The 18953-nt window shown below is 38.4% G+C and overlaps 1 protein-coding gene across 10 annotated transcripts in view; it reads right to left on the bottom strand.

Moving 5' to 3' along the window:
• Positions 1-18953, bottom strand: part of CCSER1 (coiled-coil serine rich protein 1) — a 621761-nt gene that overhangs the window by 525172 nt on the left and 77636 nt on the right. For all 10 annotated transcript variants that reach the window (XM_064416942.1, XM_064416939.1, XM_064416938.1 and 7 more), the window contains 2 exons: positions 3872-5230; positions 915-1102 (listed from right to left, as the gene is read on the bottom strand). In XM_064416942.1, coding sequence (XP_064273012.1) covers positions 915-1102; positions 3872-5186 — 1503 coding nt within the window. In that variant the 5' untranslated portion in view covers positions 5187-5230. The remainder of the gene's footprint in view (positions 1-914; positions 1103-3871; positions 5231-18953) is intronic.

The following is an 18953-nucleotide window of genomic DNA, read 5'->3' as shown; positions in this document are numbered from 1 at the left end:
CAGCCATGTGATTCATGTTGTTCTAGCCACCTAAGAAATATAAGGCTTTTTATAATACTTTGTGTAGTAACACCAGTTCTTTACCTTTATTTATCAGTTCTTTATTCTTCATTAGCATCATTCATTGGTAGCCATCTGTTACTATGGTGTTAAACACAAATTGATTGTGACAAGTGTTTTGAAGAGGCATTTTTCCTGTTCAAATATGTATTACTATGAACATTCAATTTCTTCTCTTTTTTTTTTTTTTATGCTTCCAGAAAACCATTTTTTTCTTTTGTCTTCTGGTTGTTTGCGGGGAGGAGAGGGTGCAGAAGGTGTTTGGTTTTGTTTGATTTACTTCCTAAACCTCACTTTTTACTAAAAAAGCTCTACTTTTCTTAAGATAGGAAGGTAGTATCCATATGTATTGGGGGGAAAGTAGGAATAATTTTACCTTCATTCATGAGCATGTTCTCTAATCTTGTTTAGAAGTCCTTGGTCTGTGATTGCAATACCAATAAGCATAAACAAATCATGTCAGTACGGGGACAACCTTGCTAATGGCAGTGGGGGAAAAAGCTCAGATTTCATAAACAAATCACAAAGAAGGGATCAGATTATCACCTAATCCCACCCACACTTTCCCTACTTCCTGCTGTTCCTGGATTGTCACCTTCCTATTTCCATCATTAACACGGAGCTAAACAGAAGGAAGCACAATAGCATCAGTCTAGCCTAGTATTTAAATAAACACAGACCTGCCTAACAGCTAGAGTCTAAGAACCCAAAAAACATTCACAGGTCTGAGCCAGGGTTAACCAGTATTTTAGGGCATGAGCTCCATCTGCGTAATGCTTTGTATACCTAGGTGAAACAGCATCCTTAAATACCATGATGCTCTTTCTGGCTATGGATGTGGGAATAAAACTCACCATGCTGTTCATTTTGGAAGAGGATGAGCTTGCTCTCTGCTTCCTTAGGCTGTTAAGCTCTTCTGCATTTCCCTCCTTTGGTTTTATGATCAGCCGGCTGCCCCCAGCAGTGCCTTCTGAAGAGGACCTCAGTCGTTTCTCAACAAATCTGCCTTCCCGGTACGGACTGAGGCTGTTGGCAACATCAGCTACAAAGAGAGAAGCAATCAGCAATTGTTACAGGGAACTGCTCTCTGCAAGTATTTTCTTCATCAGAACACTGCTTTGGTTGAAATAATTACACTGAAATGAAATCACATGAGAAATGTTCTGTGGAAAGCAGACCATGCCTACCTAGATGAAGGTGTCACCTGGGCCCCCAGTTGACTGTTCAGCCCCAATGACAGGCATGCTCAGCACACCAGCCCAGTCCAGGGCTCCTCATAGAATCCAGAAAAAACTCTTTGATCCATCCTTTTCTTTCTCCCTTCATCACAGGACACTTCCAAATTGCTAAAAGTGACATCTACTGAAGAAACTATCACTTGTCCAGTGGTGCCAAAACCCAACCTGCCTTACACCCTAGGCCCAAAGGCAAGTCCAGATCTTGAAGGGCCAGGTGACAACTTTGTTACCCCTACATAAGAGAGGGACGCACAGTGGCTTCCATTTCTATTCAGCATTCCTAGTATAGTCTTACACCTGCACCCTCCATGAGCCTGCAGTCAGTGGGCAAAGTCCCAGCCCAGTTAAAACAATAACACATGAGAAAAGTGTCAAAATACAGTTTATATCTGTATATATGCAGCCGCTGCATATATCTATTACCAAAGAAAACACACAGAAGTATTTTGTATCCAGATCTAGGTTTAACTACTGCTTTAGAAAACCAAATGTTCAAACCAGTCTGTTTGCAACAGGTATAACTACTTATAACCATATCTTACTGATTGCCATGTAAGCTTCTCCTGTATTTGACTCATTTCATATGGCAGGATTTTGTCTTATTTTCACAGGTTCCTTTGTACACTTGAGGAACTGCTGACTTGAAATACATTCTTCACTACACCAGAAAAAAAAAAAGTACTTTGAACAGCACTAAAATTACAGAACAATTAATCAACAACTTTTATATAGTGCAGTATTAGCTCTAGTGTTTCTGTGAACATGAATCCAATTTACAAAAATATCTATATTACGATTTCAACTCCCTTAGCTGCTTTACTAAAATACAGACTAAATATCAAATTGCCAGTGCATGAGTTTGAAATGCAGAGGGTATTTATAAACATCCCTCCAAGCTGCTCACTTAGAGCTCTGCAGTACACTCTTGCAAGGCAGATTCTGAAATAAGAGCTATTTACACATGAGACAATGTGGCAAGGAAGACAAACTGAGTGCTCAGGACCAGTAATACAGATAAATGGGAATATCTTTTCCCCAAAGAAACTGAGGTTCTGAATGAAAGAGCAGCCCTCTGGTAAAAGCTAATTCAGTGGATTAATTTGACTTTCCATTGCCATTTATGTACAATATATCCAACTAAGCCTAGCAGTGACTAATAATTCAAAAAGCAAGATTGCTTTTGATTGCTTAAAATCCACATGCCTAGATAAATATCCAAGCAAAATTATGAGTGTGGATTTATGAGTTTATACTTACCATTATTCACCTTCTAATACAATCACTACAAATGCTGTCTTGTTAACGCTCAAATTCTGTCCCCCCACATACAGCCTCAGGATTAAGCAAGAAAGCACCAGTCTTTAAGCTGACTCGAGAAAAATCAACTGTCAGAGATAAATGTCTTCTGACAGGTGTCCTTCACTCAAAGGCCTGGTGTCTTATTTATCTGTATCTCTATAGATTGGGATTTCTGGGCACAGTCTTTCCACTTAATCTTGTTAGTATTTCCAAATTACTCTTCATAAACTAAAGACCCGGTGTGAGATTTAGATGGTAATTAACTCCCTCAGTTTCATAGATGACAAACTGCTAATTTGGAGATGGAAGCAGAAACAGGATATCTCATACTTTGACAAAATACCCACACTGAGCTACTCTATAACATCAGTTGAATAGAGAAAGTAAGACAGTAAAGAGAAAGAGAAATAATAATAGTAAGCTGTATTATTTCCCATAACCAGACTACAGGAACATTTGTTTCTCTGGTGATGTTTCCACTCCAAATTATGCAACCCAAATGGCTCAAATGGATGGCTCAAATCCAAAACAACCATGTCTCAAGAAATCATAGCTTCAGCCACTAGTACAAGTTGGGAATCCATACTTGCATTCTTAATTCATTTTCTAGTAAGCCAAGCATAGCCACAAATGCTATGGGTTTTTGCAAACTCTAAAACACAAACTCAAAACAAATCATAGACTTTGCCTTTAATTCCTGCAGTTCTGGAGGAGGACACAATTTCTACTTTCTAAACTTTAAAGTTAGTGTCACCATGATATTTTCTGAAAAATCCCTTTGCCAGGATTTTTTTCTCCTGAGAAGCTGAGAAACCTCAGAAAAGAAATGCAAACAATAACTATCTGATGGCTGTGGAATATGGTCTGGACACTGTTTACCAACTGGTTCACCTCTGATTGGTCCATGTGAGATGCTTCTACTTAATGACCAATCAAGGTCCAGCAGTGCGGACTCTCAGAGTCACAAGCTTTTGTTATCATTCCATTCCTTTTCCTTTCCAGCTTTCTGATGGATCCTTTCTCTCTATTCTTTTTTGTTTCGTTTTAGTCTAGCATTTTAGTATAACATAATATCATAATATAATAAATCAGCCTTTTGAAACATGGAGTAAAGATTCTCAGCTCTTCCCTCATCCTGGGACCCTTGAACACAACCATAGTTAACACTTGCAATTCTAAAAAACACTTTATGACAAAACAATCATTAGAGAAAAAATGGGGCCAGCCCACTCAAAACCCATCAAACTCAAAAATGCAAAGATCAGGAAACATACCTTTGGGATGGTTTGATTCACAACCTTGTTGTGTTTTGAAGGACTGAGGTTCAGAACATGGAACTGTGTTAGACTCCACTGCAGGAATTGTGTTTCCCATGTGCTTGGATGGAGTGCTTTCATCTCTGCTGCCACTCAACCCCCGTGCTTTTGGAGAGAGTGTCACTGGTTCTTCACTACGCTGTAACATCAAGGTTTCTAAATGTGCATTTTCTGAGTTAATTTTTTCTATGTGCCTGGAGTCATTAATATGTAGTCCATTGGCTTGCAACAGTACTTTTGTTTGATTAGCAACTGAGGTTTTGAATAAGGTACTGGATTCCACACTGCACGAGCTTGCATGACTCACAGGAGATACACCAGCAGAATGGCCAGCACTTTGCACACTGTCTCTCTCCCTCACAGGAGCAGCAGCAGGATTAAAGAAGATCTGAGAGGTAGAGACATTGTGGCCAAAATCCTCTGTGAGCAGGGCCCCAGGCCCACTGCTGGGCAGGGCATCAGCCTCAGAAACAGAGTCCTCGGTCAGCGCGATGAAGTCCGAGGGCGTCTGGGCAGCTGTGAGGTCAGCCGAGAGCAGCGGGGACTGCAGCGAGCTGCCCATGCACTCCGTCGTCTCGGCCGAGCATGGAGAAGACGACTTGGCCATCACAGGTTCGCTCTCCACATAGGATTTAACTTCCAGCAAGCACCTGGGCTGCTGCACAGAAGAAACTGACTGACTCTCTGGAACTGGTTTGGAAAATTTGTAGTGTGATGAAAAAGATTTGGTGAGAAGTTTTCGTGTGGACTGTTTGACAGAATATCGGCTTCGCTCTTCTGCAAAGCCCGAATCATCACCCTCATTCTTCCCAGAGCTTATGCAATTGATAAAGACATTCTTATTAGCTGAGGGCTCCTTTCCCTTTTCAAAATCGTCTGTCAAAGACCTTGTTATCTTCTTGTTACGTGAGCTGCCAAAGCCAACTGAATGCCTTCCTCTGCTTTTTATGTGCTCGTCTAAGCTGAGTTTTTGAAAAGTGCTAAAAGAGGACTGGGCACCATTTGAGATGTTAACATTTTGACTCGCTGAGTCAGGCTTCTGCTCACTCCCTTTCTTGTTATGGAAGCTAATGGAAGGAGTGCGGAAAATACTCCGTCGCTTTCCTGTGCTGCCTGAGCTGGAGTTCGTGCTGGATGGGGAGGAGGTGTGGACACCAATGGCATTGGCAGAAGAAGGCGAGGAAGGAAGGGAGTCGTGTCTCCGGCTAACACTTCTCCTGAATATTGGCAACCGAGATACAAGAGTCGATCGTCTGGATCCCGAGTCCCCCATCAGGGCACAAAGGGTCCGTGGTTCTTCACAGTCAATAAAATAACCTGGGATGAGAGAAAAATAAAGGGGAGAGGGAAAGAAGATAAATTATTCAGCCTCAAAGACGACTCAAACAGATTTGTCAGTCAGCCTAAATACATGAGATGTCAACACCAATTTGTTGCATGCACATTACTGAAGACTTCTAGCATTTCAAACTGAGCATATTTTACCAACAAAAGATACAATTTTATAAATGGAATTGTACAACAGTACTGTATACTGTTACACTGGGTAACTGCATGAAATCTAAATGCCAAGAGTTATACAAATGTATCACTCAAACATACTTGTTTTTAAGTTCTTCTTATAAAGTATAAGCACTCTTAGAAGATAGCTGATTTTTCATTATCTGAGTAGACCAAGTAATTATTTTGCATTTCTAAGTACTCAGATTTTTTGCACGAAAGAAGAGGATTTAAATTTTTCAATCTTCACAGAACTTCCAGTTGGATTTTAACTACTTTACGTGCTTCTGTTAAAGGCTGTATCACTGTGCAGTACAGAAAATGATGCTGTTGCAGTCCAGCCAAAATATGCAGCACCAAAAATTCTTCCTAAAGAACTGTAAGTTCAAGGAACTTACTGTCAAAATATGCGATCATGTTTCTAGATTTGAACTGCAATGTTTCCTTTGAACACTTCTTTGTAATCCTCTCACAGCCTTGTAATAGCTAATAATTAGCTAATTTTTCATGGTTTTTGAAATTAGGGAGAAGTGCTTCCATGCACAGGCACTTGGCCTTTTTTTATAAATATTCAAGCAAAACTTATTTTGATCAGCACTGTAGATGTACTGGAAGAATATTAATCTTTATGAAATATATACCAGTTCTATCTCCTTTTTGTTCTCATTATAATAAACTACCACTGTGAAAGACAGGGCCACAGAGAGACAGCAATAAAAACATGTAATATATCATCACAAGACATGAAAGGCTGTAAGAATTATGCCCCTATGTAACTTCCTGAGCTACTGGTATTCAGCACATAAAAATAAACCCCAAGTCATCTGTCTAGACATTGTGTGTCAAATGCAAAAACAAAGTAAATCATCTAATGAGCAATTTAATATGTCTTATGTGGCTCAGCAAGCACCTGTGAGCAATGTATACATATAGGTAGTGTATACATACACACAAATATACCTAGATGGAAACAGAATATTTAAGTATTAATAAAACTACATATATGTTATATAACTGTGAAAGAAAGGGTAATAAGTTTAAAGACTTTCTGACTAGAGATTGAACTGCACTTTTCTGCTGTTAACATTTTTTTTATAAATGCTAGTACAGTTCCACTCTGAACATGCAGTGCCAAGCAGCCACGCTATTCACAAGCACCAGGAATTAATAAGCAATTTTGCAGTTCAGGATGAGAAAAACAGCTTGGGAATAGTCACTAATTACAAGAAGCCACTGGTGATCTCTGATGCAAAGCTAAAGCCTGACCTAGACAACACCCAGGTTCTGTGACTGAAACCCCAATTTGAATTCAGTCTGACTGGGGCCAAACTGGCAATATAGGACCACAGAGAGTTACCAGAGAAACTTTACAGCCACTAGTGAAGTGAAGCACAGCCAGCTGTTCCATTTCACTGACAGGTATGAAAGTTTGCATTTTGACCACTGCATAACACCAACTGCAGGGGGGACAGCACACAGAAGCTGAGGCCCTGCTGTTATCCCAGCTTGTTCATTCTGCCTACTGAAAATGGGCTTTTGAAAACCACATCCCTCCCCTTCAAGCTTCTCTGGCTTCTTTAACCACTTCAAGACCATAAGTGTGTTGGGGTTTCTTTGCTGTAGTGAATCTCTACCTGCAGGCTTACTGGTACGTATGGATGGATAAGCACATACATACAATATTTTTAGAGATTTGTGAGGATTCTTTCCTGTATTTTAAGAAGAGATCATAATTGCTGGGAAAAAAAAACCAAAAACCAAACAACATTTAGAATGCACTTTTACAATAGCAGTAGATGAAAAAAGTACTTTTAAAATACCTTAAACCTCTATAGGCATTTTATGGGTGTATGAAACATTTGCTGCCACTGTTCTCTCTCCTGTCCACAGCTTAAAATGTCACTTCACTGAAGAACAAGCCTTCCTAGTTTATAACTACAAAATTTTCCAAGCTGAGAGCAGAAGGAAAAAAATTGAAATTTGAAAATTGAGCAAAAAATCACACTCTGTAACTTGCACTGGGAATAAAAAGACTGTGTTTAAATAATAAGAGATTATTCCTAAGGACTGACCCTGAATAAACATTGCCTTGGGCTTCCAGGTAGTAATAAATTTTAATAGAATACACTGCTTCTAACAGCAAATAACAAAATAGCATTTATTCAGTTGATTCCTCCTTTCCTGTCTCTTGAAGGAAGAATGCAAATAAACTGTCAGCATTCCTCTAATTGTCTAAGCAGCAGAAATCCTCACCCACAGAATATGAACTAAGTACAATACATTCCTCTTTCTAGGTCCACCATAGCTATCAGAGAACATTTCTTAAAACATACACCATTGTGCAAATATACCCGTATATATGCATGCCCATGCCACACACTGTTTGCATGTTGTGCATGCTCTAGTAACATCTTTAATATTACTGATTTAATAGAATTATATATGATTTACATACCACACATTTTGGACTGTTAACCTGCCAAAGTTTAGTAGTAAGTTGAAATGACAACTTTTCTATTTGCAACACAAGGAAAACAACAATTATTTCAAGATCGCAATACTTTCAGATACTACTGAAGTCTGATCTTCCATTAATTTTTTTGCTTACAGCAGAGGAGTTATAAACTGCCATATATGTCCTGTTATGACAAATATAGGAGGTGTTTCCTTTCATCATCCACATTTAACATGAGTGTTTACACTTGCAATGTTACAGTAATAACCCTTACAGAGTGAAATTCACTCCAGCTACATCTTCTCTGCAAAACCATTAATTTATCTAAAATCCTTTTCCCTGCTCGCATCATTCTTAAAACCTTCAACAGAGGAAAAAGAAAAAAGCAGAGAAAAATACCTTTGTTTCAGACAAAATATGATAGCACATAACAAGAATACTCAAGAAAACAGGCACACTGTTCTGCACAGAGGTTTGAATCTTGATCAAATACACAACCATTGTAAAACTTTCAAATTCTAAAATCAAGTTTCTACTGAAACTGAAGCGTTTACTCAGTACTGAACAAGAAAGAATTTTTGCTTTTTATGGAATGGATTTTTGATGAATATTCTTGCAGCTGGCATTATATAAGACAGGTTTTGATATAATTAATGACACAAAATGACAAAGCTGCTTTGAAAACAATTGCAGGCAGAGTAATAGTGGATTATTTCAGAATATTCTGTTGCTCAAGAGCTTGGCTACAGCTCAGAGTTTCTGAGCTCTGTGCTCAGAGCAATGGAAATGAGAAACCAAGTGTGAGCAAAATATTTTCCCTCCTAATAGAAATTCAAGAAGTTTATCAGATGGAAGTAGCTTCCTTTCATGTTGGTCTGCACTGCAAAATGCAAATTAATCTCAAAATCTCATATTTAATTGCCAGAGAAGACCAAGAAGTCAAGTTTTTTTTATAGTTTGACCTTATTCTTTCCCCACAGGAGATCTTTGGAGGATCCACCCAGCTAATGTTGTCATATCAGGCCTTTATTTTGCCTACAGAGTTGTCCGACTATAAAAACACATAGGGTAAAAATTATACAAGCAGCTCTGTATTGTATATATTACTGTGTCTTGTCAGAAGAGACAAGTTGTTCAACTTTCAGACAGTGAATGTAACTGCAGAAAAAAAGCTGCAAGTTTTACAACAGGCAAAATTATCAAAATATTACACCAATAATTGCAGAGAAGTCTACTCCATCAGTTCACCAGGTGAAAAATAAAATGCAGTACTTTTAATTTCAGCTTCTGCCCAGCAGCTACTCTCACAAGTGTGCCAGAACTCAGTGCTTTCAATAAACGATTCCTTGTGCTTCTGGTTTTTGAATCCCAGCAGATGGAGCCATGGATCTACTTTCTCAATAACTGCAAATATGAAAAAGCAACAGTCTGTGCCTTTTACATTTCTTATTGCCTTTGAGGCAAAAATTTAGGAATCAAAATTATTTGTCAATTTTACCATTATCATAATTAAAAACACACACCAGAAGACAATATATGCTTATTCAAAACTGTAGTGTGTAGGGGAGTAGAAACACTCTGTTCGTAAATAAACCAACCTGCTACTACCTCTCAACACTTTCTAAGCAAAGCTTTCCTAAAGAGGTTCTCCTTAAAGATGCAATTCCTAGAAATATTAAACAACATCTTCCACACAAGAAACAAAACTGAATTAGCTAGCAAAGTTTACCCTGGGAGATGACATGACACACAGCTGAAACACCTCAAACCTTACAGCAGAATATCAATAAGCACCTGGAAGATTTTTAGGCTTCACTCACAGTTTAAGGATGATGATACATTTTCTTTATTGCTTGGAACTGGGAACTGTACAATAAAGAAGAACACATAGGACTAGGATGTGCATCTTACACTGAGAAAATCCTGCCTCCATCCCTCACATGAGCACTGCCATACAGCAGGAGACACAGTCTCTATAGACCAGCTAGCTCCAACCTTATACAGAAATTAAATTTGCCCCGGGATACTACAAATACCCACAAAACTACATGAAAATAAATATTTTTAATTGTCGGTGTTAATCAACAGAACTCCTGACACAGCTGATACACTCGTAAGAAGCAGTCCTTTAGTCAGTGGGGGTAACATTGTAGCCTGTGGCTTCCACCCAAATTGTTAAGCTTCCATCGTTTGGATTCCAGCACTGTATTGTCCTCAGCATTTAAGCATTACTGCCTTCAATAAATTCCTAATATTATTTGTCTCTCTAGTACGTTTGTGACTTGGTTTTTCCTGCACATCTCCCAGAGGTGTGTGATCAAGCCTGTCCAGGAGCACAATGTAGGAGTCTCAAAAATCCATTAAAAATCAGTTTACATTTAAAACAAAAGCAAACAAATAAACACCAGATAAATACTCAAGGCTTTAGTGGTTACCAAGGACAATGTAACTGAATTAATAGGATCTTACTGAAAACACCAGCAAAGACAAATGCCTCAACAATAGACGGCACTAGCTGGGGAAGGGGGGACTGTGATCCTGAAACCATCTGGGTTTGCAAATTAAATGAGTGAAACTCCTTCTAATACACAAGAGCTCGACTTGTTTTTGTGAATAACACTCTTCCCTTTTCCTTCCTTGTGCAAGTAACCCTTGCAGTGTGTACAGAGCTACAGAGTGTATTCTGTGGAACAGCAGCCACAGTCATCATTCTCACAATGAAATTTTAAAAGCTCCTACCACATCCATGCCCTCTTGGAGGTTAGTTTTTCTGAACAGTTTTTATAAACAACTGAAGAGCACTAACACAGCGCACCACTTTAAAAGTTATGTATGTCTATATATGCACAATGTACAACTCCACAGTTTTATTCCCCTCTGTACTGAAAAACTAATTGGGCAAAAAAAGCTTTTATATATCTAGGAACAGCTTTTATATATCTGGAATACAAAACCAAAACACTAAAAAAAACCAAAACCAAGAACACAGAATCCAAACACTGAGTTACCCTAAGGCAAGAGATGAGATTTCTTTCAGTTTCCTGCATTCTGCAGCCAAAGCCTATCTTTATTTTCAAATACTCCCTTGCTTTCAGGAAATGAGAAAGGAAACAAGCAGATAAATTTGCAATAAAGAAGTCTGAAGCTACACAAACACATCAAAAGCCCATCTCCCATTTTGACTGGTCTTGTACCAGTTGAAGACAGTGATTTCATATATCCATAACTGCTATTGCCAGCGTTGTGATTAAATTTCAAATGCAACAATCATTCTAAGACAACAACTGTAGGTAATGTATCTATATATCCTCTTTTGACTTTAAGTTAACTAGAAGACAAATATTAGCATAAGGCAAGTTACACACAACTCATTCTATCATTTATTATCACTGGGTATGTAAATTTATCCCACTTCTACCATGTGAACTGTAGCTGTAATAAAGGAGAACCAGGCTAACTGATCTTTAGAACTCTCGAGGCCACAGCTCTCTCACATTTGAGCCATCCTCTATTTCAAATGTCTCTCTATCACAGCAAAGATTATCTCAAAGAACTTGAGTATAATATAAAAATAACAGAAAGGAACCAAAATTATTGTTAGTCTTCACATACACCCACCAGCCAGCTTCTCTTCACTAAGAGCTGGGATACGTTACTAGCAAAAAACTGATTGTGTGAAGATGATAAACTTTCACCCGTTCAACAATCAGACATAAGAAATATCAGGAATGTGGTAAGGACTGTACTACTGAGAAGAAGCAGTTCCATTCATGTTTTGTTGTGTTGCTTTTCCAACGGAGGAGAAACCATCCCTCTCTCGCCTCTGTCACTCATCTGGATTCTGGAGAAGTGTACAATGCATTTCTTACAGCATCTGCTATTCACAATATTTAACACTTGAATTAGAAACAGTTACAAGTATAAGTAATAACCGGGCAATGCAAGCATCCAAGAGGTCAAGCTCGCTTTGTCATTCAAATGCCATGGCATCAACTCCCCCAATTATGCTTGCATACAATGAATTATTCACTTTTAACAAGTGAAGTGGACTTACACAGATCTCAGAGTACACATGGAAATTATACCATGAAGGGACAATGAGAAATAGACTATTTTTGAGACATCTTGGGTGGACACAGAGATAGCAGTCTAGGCACTGGGAAGTATTCAATAGGATGCCATCCTTCTTCCCTCACATTTTTTCTCTCCTCTCACTCCCATTCTTAATGATCACAAGAGTGTTTTTACAGTGCTTAGATAGCAGAAAAGCATGTTCAAACAACATTTTAAGGAAAATAATTACATCTGGACTTCACACTAAATAATAGTATTTAGTCATAAACATAGGATGTGTTTATATATAGACAGCAATTTGACTTTTGACTGAGCCTTACTTTAACTAAAAGGGAAAAGCAACCTATGGACAATCAAGGGTATTTTTTTCTTTCATGCACAAAAAATAGGTGTAAGATGCCTAACAGGGCACACTGCTAGCATTTGCCTCAGCCCAGGATATAAAGAGAGGAAGAGACTTCTTGCCAGCCATTTGCTCTGGAATTTGAGTGGAACAGTTCACTACTGCACAAGGCAGTTGGTATTCTCACGAGGAAAATACCTGGAATAACACAACCCTAGCTCTGTGCTGTTCAGAGCATAAAAATCCTTGGTAGAGTGAAGCAAAGCAGCAATATTGGCTACTACTCCCAAAAGCATTCGAATCATCTCGATCAGTGCTGCCTCCCCACACCCCCCGAAAAAAGAAAAAAAAAAAAAAACAAACCAAAAACAAAAACACAAAAAAGAACCACGCACCAAAAAAACAAACAGCTTCCTGAAAATATTCTGCTGTCTCACAAGACAAGACATCATGAGGGTATCTAAACCATAAGCCATTTGATTTGCACAGTTAGTAGTCCATTCAAGTTCAGCTTTAATGTGTTCCTTCTAAAAATCTGTGTCTCTAGCTCATTTCAAGCAACCACCCCACAAGTGCCTCAGCACTGTGCAGTCCCGGCAGAGCTGCAAGTCTTTGTTCAGTATTCTCTCTCTATTTCTCTTACCTTCCTGAATCACAGCTCCAATGTCAGCAGCAATTTGCTTTTTGTTATAAAGCTTCCTGCACGTTTCCCAGTCTGGCTCCTTTTCAGTCTCAAGTGCCGCCCGCCTCTGCTGTGTATATGGCAACCACTGTGACAACAAGGGTTGGGATCGTTTATTACCTCTGTCACTGGTTCAGCATGTGACCTTAACTGCATTAAAAAGGACCAAATCCTCATCTGCTGTAAATTCAACAGGCTCCAATGAAGTGGATCATGCTGATTTAAACCATTTGGCCTTTCATCCTTATAAGCCTCAATCATCTCATCTGCAATTCTTCATTAACTCTTGCAAGAGCAACACTTGGATGTGCACGATCCAATCACTCCCAGCACACAAACTCATAATTTAAGCAGATGGAAGCAAGGTTTTTGTCTTTTTTTTTATGCTGACCAAAGACAGATTCCCTTAATGCATCACAATGAAAATTAATAAAACCCTAGCAAATTAATCATGCAGTTCTGAAGAGCCATACACACCTGCGTTCCATTTCAGCTTCTCCCTATGTGTCTGCTTCAAGCTATGTTAAAAACAGCACTGAGACAGATCCATGGTTTACCTCACATCCTCACAGCCAAAAAGGCAGGGTGCTAAAAACTCTTACAAGGGATCCACCATGTTTACGTCCCACTGAAGTCAACACGACCACTTGTGTCTTGAAAGAAGTGTGTGCTTTTGAGCAAAAGGATTTGAAAAATACAACATATCTGTGGCTATTACTATTCATGAAATAAACTGTGAAAACTTTGCCTAACACTAGGTAGTTTAATTTACAGATTGGCTTTTGATCAATAAAAAGGTAATTGTATTATATTGCTGTTAGAGCTGTTGACTGCATTTCCACAAAATAATATACCAGCTCTTTTCCAAATTTCTCTAAGCTCAACAGAAAAACAATTCCCAACTCATGCCTTGAAAGAAATCTGGTGATGCAAAATGAACTGATAACACTCAGACTGAGGATTCAGATTGACTGGAAACTCCCAGGCAAGCTACTCCCAGCTTACTAACTTTAATGAAAGGGAACCACATGATTCCTGTTCCCTGCAGTTTTTGCCACACATAAGATGTGTGCCTCATGGGGATGAATATTAAATACATTCATAATTACCATCCTCAATACTGTGTAATTTCATTATTTTAATTGCAAACTAACTGCTTACATTTCTTTATATGCTAATGTACTCCACTGGACACTACTTATAAGAACCTTTTTAGGAATCAAACACAACACATTTAGAACTAAATCATGGCACATATCATGTTCTACCTAAGACTTTCATAAACCTTAGCAAAGACCCCTTTTGTTATATTGAAATTACATTATTTCTAGATTGAATTTATCACACTCATTTCCATCTGTCATCTTGCTAATAAAAACAATGAAAGAGAAGAACACTCCAGACAATTCAATATATTCATACACTTAAATTCTAATTGCAAGTTGTTAATCAAACATTAAAACACGGTGGCTCACATTTCTGTGGCATTGAGTATAGCACACTTGAAGATAAACAAGTTCCACAGTAAAGCCAGGAACCACAAGTACAAGTTTACACACACAAAGCAAAGACCTGTTTTTTGTTCTGAAAACTGAAGGTTAACGAAGTCTAAGCATAAAACTGAGCCTATAAAGCAAGCAGAGAAAGAAATAAAAGAAACGAACTTGAAAACTCAGAGCTGCCTCAGGAGAACAAAATCATTATGGAAGCTCCTACGGATTCCAGAAAAAATGAACACCTAATTTAATTTGTTTCTCTGGATTTAAGAACTCAATTATCTGGCACTTCACAGCTTGTAGCTACAAGTCAACACAACTTCCATCAATGTTAGTATTCAACCCTAAGTTCAACATAGAAAAGTCTACAAAAAGATGATTTATCAGTTTCCATTTAGCCCAGGTATTACATAAATATGCAGGTGTTTCAGTGGAAAAGTAACCAAGTGACCCATAAGAACCTATTCCTCTCATCAGAATTACGATACCTGGAATATTTTAACCTAACAGGTATTTTAACTTCATGTTTAGATTTCAGAGTCCTTAGATATAAGAATTTTTTTACTGTATGTTCCTGGATGTCTCTGGTGTGCTTTGTTACTGTTTACCACTGTAAAGCTTCTAAAAGGCTTTAGTCAGAATCCACCATTATGTGCAAGTTGGTATCACTTGCTCCCCTTCATCACCAAATATAACTCTCAAAGCTAGTCTGATTTCCTGAAACATCAGGGACATTGAGTGACAGCATTTATGCAAGAGCGGGTGTTTTATGCCAGTCCTGGAAGTCCAATCAAATAATTAATTTCTTAGCAGGGTGCAAATCATTTGTCTTCTGCCTCCTGGCTGGGATGACAGAAAGCAGAGATAACTATACCATGCCTAGAAGTTTGGTAGGAATACAAACATTTAAGCCACACAAATCTGAACACTTTGCCTTCAACAATTTTAGCATATACAAAGGATCAACAAATAGACAGAAACAAATTTGGTAAGCAAGGATGCCAATAGCAATGGAGAAATGATGGCAGAAATAACCTCTAATGTCAATTCAGAGTGAGCAATTTGGAGACCTGTCTCCCAACACGAGACATGCCTATGGAGATACACAACTGCTCAGAAACTCAAGGAAGAAATTTAGCTCACCTCTCAACCTAGAGAGAAGATAAATGCCTAGAACAGAGAGTTAAAGAAAAAAAAGGCAGAAAAGTAAGATCTATTTAATAAGTTAATAAGAGACAAAAAATTGAAAAGAGAAGTTTGGTGATAAAACCATGTCTGAATGAGGAAGAGTCCTAAAGTCATCCCAATTTGTTTTTTAATTCCATTGAAAGATACATCACAGTATCAGACTTATTGCACTATTACATTCTCTCAGAGCCCGTCAAACTCAAGTGGAACCTAGAAAAAGGATCTTCTAAACAAGCATGCTATGAGGTTCAGTTTGTCTTGTGCTAACTCACAGATGTTAACTAATTCAGCTCCGCCAACCACTTAAGCACATGCTTGACTTCGAGAATAATCTCACCCCTGTTCAGTAAAACACTTAAAAAGCACACACTTCTTCTAAAACATAAGTGATCCCATTGACTTCAAATGGGATATAAGCACAATGCCAAGTGCTTTGCTGGATCAGTGCACAAAGACATAATTTAGCCCCCTTCACTGGATGAATTGGACATCCTGTGTCTCGCCATTTCATAACAAAACACCAAAAAAAGTAAAGCAAGCCTTAAAGGGTCAAATTAAGTATGTAGTAACTGTAACACAAATTGTCCTATTCTGAATGCTTTTTACGGTTATTGTGAAAGCTGAAATGAATTCTCAGCATACTTTATACACTAAGAACAAATGAATGTGTTATTTTCTAAATTTATGCACAAGTCTAATTGCTATGCAGCCACAATTGAGGAGATCTAAGAAATGCAAAACCAAGATACCATATGGTTCTCAGTTCCAAAAATCGGAGACATAAGAGCAGATTTCACACAATTGTGTGTGAACACAAAACTCAGATTAAAAGACAACTAAATACAGCAGGTCTCCAGCCTTGACTGTATTAAAGAGGTGTCAAAAAAGAACTATGGGTATTTCCCAATTACCCCAATAAGTAAACCATTTGCACAGTAATTGTTTAAAGGCTAATAATATCAGGTTTTTAAAAATTAATTCAAAGCGACACATTAGTTCATTCCCGCATGTATATTTACAGGATACCACCATTTGTATATCCCTGACCTCTGATTCTACACAAATCTGAAATTTTGCTGATTTAGTTATGCTCTTTTGAGATAAGTGAGATGAGCGGTTTTCATGTATTTCATTTTACACAAGCATATTTTGTCTGCTTTAGTAGCACTGGGTTAGTCTGAACAAAGTTGCAGGGGAGAGATATCAATAAACAGGAGGGGAAATTCAGGACAACAGGCTGTGCCATCTCAGTTACTACATCAACACTCACAACTGTATAATAACAAGCTCACAGCTAAAAGTTTTGGACAGCTTTAAGTTTTAGTTCATGGCAACATCTAGTCTTGACTTACTCCACCACACCTAAGCTCTTCAGTATTAAATAGCAATAGAGCTGCCATACTCTCAAAGTTGCCTACAAGTATCAGAGGGCATATTGTGAATGCACTGTACACTCTCACAGCTATTGCAGAAGCAGTTATTAGAGACCCATCTTTCACCGTGGCCCTCAATGATCAGATAACAATACTCACTCCTGGCAGTAAATATTATTCCTATTGCAGCTGGTTTTACAAAGACTGGCCATTCCCATTTTAAAGGCTTGCTTTGACATAGTCAATAATTTGAACTGCTTCTACTTAGGTGTATCTCATTCACAGTGAATAACGTCAGTAAGAAAGCTTTACTGCACCTGAAAGTGAAGTCAACGAATGATTAACTAAAGCCAATAACTCAATGTCCACATGGACACCACTAACCAGTCACGTCCCTCAAGGTCTATACTAGGACCAATGTTAATGAGTATCTTCATCACCAATACAGACAGTGAAAGCAAGTGCACCCTCCACAAATCTGTGGATTACAAAGAACAGCTCTAAATTGGAAGTATGTATGTTTAGAGTGCACATACAGAAGAAACTTTTTATGCTTGGAGTGGTGAGACACTGGAACAAGTTGCTCAAAAAAATGCTCCATCCCTGGAAATGTTGAAGACAGAGATGTCTGGGCTTTGAGCAACATGGTGGAAAATATTCCTGCCCACAGCAGAGGGTTTGGAGCAAGGTGATATTTAAAGGTCCCTTCCAACCCAAACCATTCTGTGAGTCTGCCCAGCTACCAGAGCTGCAGTGTTAAAGGCACCTAAGAACTGTCAGCTGCACAAAGCCTGCTAAAATAACTCTCCAAAGCAAGAGACCTTGCATACTAATGACAAATGTAAATTCTAGGTGAACCTCAAAGGTACCCCAGAAGTGATTTTGGGATGGGTAGTGCTGGAGAAGTCCCTTAATGAGCAACATAAAAATGAGCCTGCACCATAATTAAGATCCTGCACGCAAGAAGGGAAATCCTCCTCTGTTTAAGACTGCTTGACACAGCTGCTGAACCAGGACCTCCAACACTGCAGCACAACATGTGAATGTATTCCCAAAACACAGCCCATTTACATCCGATTACAGAAATATCTACTGATATATATTCTAATTCTCACGTCTGCCTTGGGTTTTTTGTTTGTTACATAATGAAGCTTTCAAACTAGAACCAACAGGTAAATTAAGGGACTTTTAAGCCACTGATATTACCAACTTCTAGGAATAAGAACTCTTATTACTAAACAAGATGAGCAACAATGAATCTCTTTGCATATTTGCCCTCCTCATATTTTCATGAATTTATTTTCCAAAAATGATATGTGTTCCTTGATTGTTCTTCTTCAAGAAAAAAAAAAGACAAAATTATCTAACCAAAACACTGTCACTTGTTAAACACATAAACAGGGAATGTTCTGTGAGAAGATGGGACCTGCAACCACAAATCAAAAGAGCAACATCACCTGAATTCTAACAGCAGTACTAAGATGAAGAATCTTATTTAGAAAACTTAAAGCATGTCCTGAACCCTGGTGAAGTACACCAGCTTGTAATTCTTGTGAGGATATAAACAGATGGCATATACAGATAGCCAAAACACAGATAGCATGAACAAGGAGCAAGCACACACTGCCTAGAAGTCTCACCAGGACGGTGAGTATATTAATACTTAATCTAGTAGCTCTTGTTAGGCAGTCACTTTGCACTTGTAAATGTCACATTTAGGCAAGCATCCTGCTTGCAGACTCTCTCTGCACCCTGTAAAAACACTGCTAACAAAATGACACAGAGAAATGGAATTTAAAGTCCACAGAGGGGATATAATCACAAGTAATGAAGGAGAGATCTGTTCCTGGACAGCAAACTGCCAGACTCAGAGCCATTAAACCAGCCTTCTGTTTCAGCAGAGCAGGATATATTTGGCATTAAAGTTCT

This window comes from Passer domesticus, chromosome 4, assembly GCF_036417665.1.
Source record: "Passer domesticus isolate bPasDom1 chromosome 4, bPasDom1.hap1, whole genome shotgun sequence".
NCBI classification, from domain to species: Eukaryota; Metazoa; Chordata; class Aves; order Passeriformes; family Passeridae; genus Passer; species Passer domesticus.
The sequence above is the reverse complement of the archived record's forward strand: the minus strand, read 5'-3'. Positions and strand labels throughout refer to the sequence as shown.